The sequence below is a fragment of the Zonotrichia leucophrys genome, unplaced genomic scaffold (genome assembly GCF_028769735.1).
Source record: "Zonotrichia leucophrys gambelii isolate GWCS_2022_RI unplaced genomic scaffold, RI_Zleu_2.0 Scaffold_235_80197, whole genome shotgun sequence".
In the NCBI taxonomy this organism is placed as follows: Eukaryota; Metazoa; Chordata; class Aves; order Passeriformes; family Passerellidae; genus Zonotrichia; species Zonotrichia leucophrys.
The window spans coordinates 69,465-76,593 of NW_026992440.1; the positions used below are offsets into that span (position 1 = coordinate 69,465).

Below are 7,129 nucleotides of genomic sequence, written 5' to 3' on the forward strand. Positions count from 1 at the left end.
CTGTGCCTGTGACATTCCAGCTCTGGAATAGCCTGGAGACTCCTGGAATGTCCCCATGGAACCTCTCTGAGGGCCTGTGACAAATCTGATCCTTAGCAGGCAACCACCACCAGCCCCCTATTGCTCTGGTCAGTTTCCATAGCAACTGCCACCAGGCCCCTGTTGCTATGGTCAGTATCCATGGCAACCATCACCAGCCCCCTGTTGCTATAGTCAGTATCCATAGCAACCATTACCAACCCCCTGTTGCTATGGTCAGTTTCCATGGCAACCATCACAAACCCCCTGTTGCTATGGTCAGTTTACATGGCAACCATCACCAGCCCCCTGTTGCTATGCTCAGTCCCTTGGCAGCTCCATGGAGACCCCATGCCAGGGGTGGTTGCCATGGACACCAGCTCAGGCCTGCAGTCAGAGCCCGTTGCCATGGCAACCATTGGCAGTCCCATCCCCAGGTTCATGGGATCCCAGAACCACAGAATTGGCTGAGCTGGGAGGGACCCATCAGGATCCTCCAGTCCAACTGCTGGCCCTGCACAGGACACCCCAACAATGCCAGCCTGGGCCTGGCAGCGCTGTCCAAACGCTGCTGCAGCTCAGAGAGCCCTGGAGCTGGGACCCTTCCCTGGGGAGCCTGGGCAGGGCCCCAGCAGCCTCTGGGCAAAAACCTTTTCCTGACATTCAACCTGAGCCTGCCCCAACTCAGCTGCAGCCGTTCCCTCCACTCCTGTCCCTGGGCACCAGAGGGAAGAGGTTCCCACAGCCCCAGCCAGGGACCCGCTCCCAAGGCTGTTGCCATGGCCACCAGGGATGGGACCAGCTGGGATGCTCGGTTTCCATGGGCCGGGGTTCAGGAATGGGATTCCCCAATTTCCTGCTTCTGCTAAAACCGCGCTGCCCTCCCTGCCCTCCCACCTCTTGTGGAAAGAACAAAAGTCAAAGATCCCAGGCTGGGATAAGAACAATTTTTTGGGAACAGCAACGAGATAAGAAACAAACAGATCACAAACAATTTTGATGACAAAAGCGATAAATAAAATTGTTTATAAGGAAATCTTAAAAACATCTCACTGGGTCTGCCTGGCCATGGCCAGACCCTCATGTTCTTCAATCCCACATCATGTCATTGGCTGGGGCAGGAAAATGGACAGGTGTCTTCCCAGACTGAATCACAAGGAACATGGACCAGCAGGGCTCTTCCCAATGTGGGACCTCCAATGGGGGATGAAGCTGGAACTGGGCATAAAGCTCCCCCTACAGTTGGAGCATTTGCAGGGCTTCCCTTACCAGTGAATCTGTTGGTGTATGGTCAAGTGAGAGCTCTGGGTGAAGCTCATCCCACACTGGGGACACTCATAGGGCCTCTCACCAGTGTGGATGCGCCGGTGCCTGATGAGGGTGCAGTTGTGCTTGAAGCCCTTCCCGCAGTTGGGGCAGCAGAAGGGCCTCTCATCCATGTGAATCCATTTGTGTAGGAGTAGATTGGAGCTGCTCTGAAATCACTTCCCACAGGTTGGGCACTCGTAGCACCTCTCCCCAATGTGGATGCGTCGGTGGATGACAAGGTGGGAGTTTTGCTTGAAGCCCTTCCCACAGTCCAGGCAGAGGAAAGGCCTCTCCTTGGTGTGAATCTGCTCGTGCTGGAGGAGATTGGAGCTGGTGTGAAACCTCTTCCCACACTCAGGACACTCGTAGGGCCTCTCCCCAGTGTGGATGCGCAGGTGGGTGATGAGGGCAGAGCAGCAGTTTAACCCTTTCCCACATTCCCCACGCTCATAGGGCCATTCCCCAGTGTGGATCATCTGATGGCAGATCAGGGTGCTGCTCTGCCTGAAGCTCTTCCCACACTGCAAGCACTTGTGGGGCTTCTCCCCATCATGAAGCTGCTCATGGGCCACCAGCTTTGAGCTCTGGCTGAAGCTCTGTCCACCTTCCTGGCACAGGGTGGGTCTTTCCTCCTCAGAGCACCCTGGGCTGGGTTTGAAGCCCCTCCTCCTTCGGAATCGCCGTGGATTTTCCTCCCCACTGTAATTCTGCACTGTGGAGTCAATCAAAACTGCCTCTTCCACGAGGTTCTTCCAAAGAGATTTGGCTCCTGTGGTCTCCATCCTCAGCCTCTCTTCTAGGGTAGGAAGGACAAGGAGAGGATGGGATTTGCCTTTGTGCCAGAGGGAAGGGGAAGGAGATCCCCCTAGTGCATCCCCAGCAGGACGGTCTTGGCACCGGGGTTGTCCTGCAGCCGGGGGTCTGTGCTGGGCTGGAAGATTGAGCAGGAGAGAGGGGGAAAGGGGCATGACTTCCTCCTCACCTGCCTGGGAGTCCTGAGGCATCTTCCTCTTCCTTGCAGTCTCCTCCTCCATCCAATCAAGGTTTGGGAACGGGAAATCCTGTTCTGGAAAGAAAACAAAGAGTGTGCGCATTGGCTTTTGTTCTGGTTTGAAGGCAAACTTGGGGGAGAGTCTAAGTTGGAGTTACAATTTAAGAAGAAAATTTAGATCAGGGCAATGATACAGAAACACTGCCTTAAACTGACAGAGTCAGGATATAACCTGACACCCTCTTGGTCAGGGTGGTGGCTGCAGTCACATTAAATGGTGGCTGTAGTCCTGTTGGAGTGATCAACGTGATTCTGTCAGAGCAGTGATCCTGTAAAAGGGTCTGGTCTTCCTCTGAAGGACCAGTGGTGGTTATGGAGCTCTTGTCCTCTGGGAATCCAGTAGGCAAGCTGCTCCTGGTGTTGAAAGCCTCAGCTTATATCCAGATAGAAATGCTTGGATCCTCCCCCTGGGCGGAGCATCCCACAATGGGATGATGGATTTTTATCAGTCCTGCAGAGACACTCAATGGCCCATTCACAGAAGATATCTCCCCTGGAGGGCGTTATCAGGGCTGAGTCATGGAAGAGATAAAGAACACTACCCCACCTGTTTATAGCAGTTGATGAAGATGGGGATTGAAAACATGCATTTGGTTACATCTTGCATGGCAACCTGAAACAGTGGGGTAATCCCTGCTCAGGGGGTGAACACCACCCCCCTTACCCAAACTGGATCAGGTGTAAAACCCCCACCCCAGGAAGGCCGCACACACAGGGGACAATGTCACACTTGCCCTGCTCCCGGGGACGTCTCTGTCCCTTGCTCTCTCCCCCTTTTCTCTTTCTTTCCATCTCTCTCTCTACCTCACATTTACTGTTCAATAAAGTACACTTTGGTTTTGGTCTCGTTAGCACCTTAATTGGGGCAGAGGAATCTCTGTAACAATTTTCTTAACCATATTGCAATATTATTTGGGTACAGTGAGTTCAGGGTGCTGTTCTCTGACTCCAAGTGCCTTTGACAACAGCATGGCTCCCTTCTCTGAGGAGGTTGTGGTTCTTTCTGGAAGAACTCTTGGAAACTTGGAAGGACTTGGAAACAGTCCCTCCTTCCTCCTGTGGAACTTGTGGGAGAAATGGTGAAGAAAATGGCTGTTCTTACTGAGCAGTGAAAAAGAAAATATTTTTTTGTCCTTCCTTGAAAAGGGTGCTCAGGGCAGTCTCTGTCCCTCTCAGCCCGGGGAATGCTTAGAGCTCTCTGTCCCCTCACCCTGGGGGATGCTCGGGGGGTCTCCATCCCTCTGGCCTCAGGCAATGCCTGTGCAGGGCTGGGGACCAGGGGCTCTGTGTCCCTCTCACCGCTGAGGCTGCTTGGGGCTGGGGGGCTCTCCGACCTTCTCACACCTGGGGAGGCCGGGGGGGTCTCTGTCCCTCTCAGCCCTGGTGTGACCCCACCCAAACATCATCGGGGTCAGAGGGACAGAGACACCCGCAAACCCCCAGAAGGGCCGAACCTGGGTTTGGTTTGGGGCTGAGGATTTAGGAAGGGGCTGGAATTGGGGCTGGGATTGGAGTTGGGGCTGAGATTTGGATTAGAGCTTGGATTGGGGTTAAGGCTAGACATGGGATTGGCTTTAGGGCTGGGGTTGCGATTGGGTCTAGGGCTAGACAAGTCTGGCACTGGGATGAGATTAAATACAGAACTGTGAGTGTGTCTAAACATGGAGTGAGACTGAGACCAGGATCAGGGTCAGGTTTGGGATTGAGCTCACCCAGAACAGGACAGAGGGGATGTTACTGCAGGATGTCCCTGGCATTGTCCCAGCCGTCCTCAGGCACCTCCAAACATGAGGGGCAGCTGGGTGCCCCAAGATCCAGGTGCTCCCACGCTGCCCCTCAATACCAGGCGAGCATTCCCTGAGGGCAGCCCTGACTGTGACCCCTGGGGCTCTGGGATGTGCCTTTATATCCCTGTGGGAGCAGCTGCAGACAAGATGGGAGATTCCCCCGGGCACTGGAGAAAATAAACTTGGCAGAAATCAAACCTGACTCTGCATATATCGCTTTGATGTATTACAGTGACCTTAGGAGGTCACTGGGTGAGAGAAGGACGAGAATCTTGTTCCTTGATCAGAAGGCTTGATTTATTGATATATAATATATAATACATTATAACTATACTAAAAAGAATAAAGAGTGAGCTTGCAGAGACTGCTAAGCTAAGAATAGAATAGAAGGAATGAATAACAAAGTTCTGTCTCCAGGGAATCTGTTCCCGAGCTTGCTTCTGTGATTGGCCCCCAATTGGAAACATGGAAGATGAGCCAATCACAGGAGCATCCTATTGCATTCCACAGCAGCTGATAACAATTGTTTACATTCATCTTCTGGGCCTTTGCTTCCCAGAAGATGGACAAATGTGAAAGAAAGGATTTCTATGAAAAAATGTCTTCGACATTGATGAATACTTGTTTTTCCCACAAGTCATATGTGATGAAAACACAAATAAATTGCAAACATGAATAAACCAAAAATAGAAGCAATTTTGTGGCAATTCCAAGTTTGATCAGTTCCTGAACAGCACCAGCTCAGCTGCTGGTAGGTTCCAAAAAGAGCAAAGTAGAAATTTGGCCCAATATAGATTATGAAAAGGAAGGGGAAGCTCTGTGTAGCTGTCACAAAGCTGACAGGGATGAAGAGAAAAATGATTCTCACATTTGGCAAAGCCCCCAAGCCTGTGAATTCAGAAGTTATTCTGGAATTTAGCTACTTGAGCTGGGGTTTTTGTGGGACTTTCCGCAGCCCTGTGTTCCTCATCGTGGGGTGAATGAACCTTGTCACTCTGGCTGGTAGCATTTGCTCCCTTTCCTCCAGCGATTTTAACAAACTTTTCAAGGAAGGACAAGAAAATATTTTCTTTACACTGGCCACCCACAACACCCGTTTTCTTCATCAGTTCTCCCACAAGTCGCTCAGAGGAAGCTGCATCCAAGTTTCCAAGAGTTCTTGCACAAACTCCTAAGTGGAGGGAACCATGCTGTTGTCAAAGGCACTTGGAGTCAGAGAACAGCGCCCTGAACTCACTGTGCCAAAACAATGTCACAATCTGGTTAAGAAAATTATTAGAGAGATGCCTCTGCAGCCAGAAAGGTGCTAACGAGACCAAATGCAAAATGGATTTTATTGAACAGTAAATATGAGATAGAGAGAGAGATGGAAAGAAAGAGAAAAGGGGGAGAGAGCAAGGGAGTGACAGGGACAGAGACCTCCCCTGGAGCAGGGCAAGTGTGACATTGTCCCTGTGTGTGTGGCATTCCCAGGGTGGAGGTTTTACACCTGAGCCAGTTTGGGTAAGGGGGGTGGTGTTCACCCCCTGAGCAGGGATTACCCCACTGTTTCAGGTTGCCATGCAAGATGTAACCAAATGCATGTTTTCAATCCCCATCTTCATCAACTGCTATAAACAGGTGGGGCAGTGTTCTTTATCTCTTCCATGACTCAGCCCTGATAACGCCCTCCAGGGGAGATATCTTCTGTGAATGGGCCATTGAGTGTCTCTGCAGGACTGATAAAATTCCACCATCCCCATTGTGGGATGCTCCACCCAGGGGGAGGATCCAAGCATTCCTACCTGGATATAAGCTGAGCCTTGCAACACCAGGAACAGCTTGCCTACTGGATTCCCAGAGGACAAGATCTCCATAACCACCACTGGTCCTTCAGAGGAAGACCAGACCCTTTTACAGGATCACTGCTCTGACAGAATCACGTTGATCACTCCAACAGGACTACAGCCACCGTTTATTGGGACTGCAGCCACCACCCTGAACAATAGGGTGTCAGGTTATATCCTGACTCTGTGAGTTTAAGGCAGTGTTTCTGTATCATTGCCCTGACCTTCATTTTCTTATTAAATTGTAATTCTGACTTAGACTCTCCCCCAGGTTTGCCTTCAAACCAGAACAAAAGACAATGTGCGCACCCTTTGTTTTCTTCCCAGAACAGGATTTCCCATTCTCAAACCTTGATTGGATGGAGGAGGAGGCTGCGAGGAAGAGGAAGGAGCCCCAGGACACCCAGGCAGGTGAGGAGGAAGTCAGTGCTCCTTTCCCCCTCTCTCCTGCTCCATCTCCCAGCCCAGCACAGATCCCGGAACAAAAGACAATGTGCGCACCCTTTGTTTTCTTCCCAGAACAGGATTTCCCATTCCCAAACCTTGATTGGATGGAGGAGGAGGCTGAGAGGAAGAGGAAGGAGCTTTGGGATACCCAGGCAGGTGAGGAGGAAATCAGTGCCCCTTTCCCCCTCTCTCTTGCTCCATCTCCCAGCCCAGCACAGCCCCCGGCTGCAGGACAACCCTGCTGCCAAGACTGTCCTGCTGGGGATGCACTGGGGGGATCTCCTTCCCCTTCCTTCTGGAATGGAGGCAAATCCCATCTTCTCCTTGCCCTTCCTTCCCCAGACAAAAAGCTGATGATGGAGACCAGGGAGGAAAAATCTCCTTGGCAGAACCTCATGGAAGAGGCTGTTTTGATTGACTCCACACTGCAGAATTCTAATGGGGAGGAAAATGCTCAGAGATCCTGCAGGAAGAGGGGCTTCAAACCCAGCCCAGGGTGCTCTGAGGAGGAAAGACTTACCCAGAGCCAGGACAGAGCTTCAGCCAGTTTTAGGAGCTCATGGCCCAGGAGCAGCTTCATGATGGGGAGAAGCCCCACAAGTGCTTGCAGTGTGGGAAGAGCTTCAGGCAGCGCAGCACCCTGATCAGCCACCAGATGATCCACATTGGGAAATGGCCCTACGAGTGTGGAG

General features: G+C 51.7%; 1 protein-coding gene across 1 annotated transcript; it reads right to left on the reverse strand.

Annotated features, from left to right (window-relative positions):
• Window positions 1-1,499: 1,499 nt before the first annotated feature.
• Window positions 1,500-2,108, reverse strand: LOC135441312 (zinc finger protein with KRAB and SCAN domains 1-like). Its single transcript, XM_064700855.1, has one exon. The coding sequence runs from the start codon at window positions 2,106-2,108 to the stop codon at window positions 1,500-1,502; it is 609 nt and encodes a 202-aa protein (XP_064556925.1).
• Between the last annotated feature and the right edge of the window lie 5,021 nt (window positions 2,109-7,129).

What these genes read in the sequence shown, in the direction of transcription:
- LOC135441312 (XM_064700855.1), bottom strand. Translation starts at nt 2,108, where the DNA reads ATGGAGACCACAGGAGCCAAATCTCTTTGGAAGAACCTCGTGGAAGAG.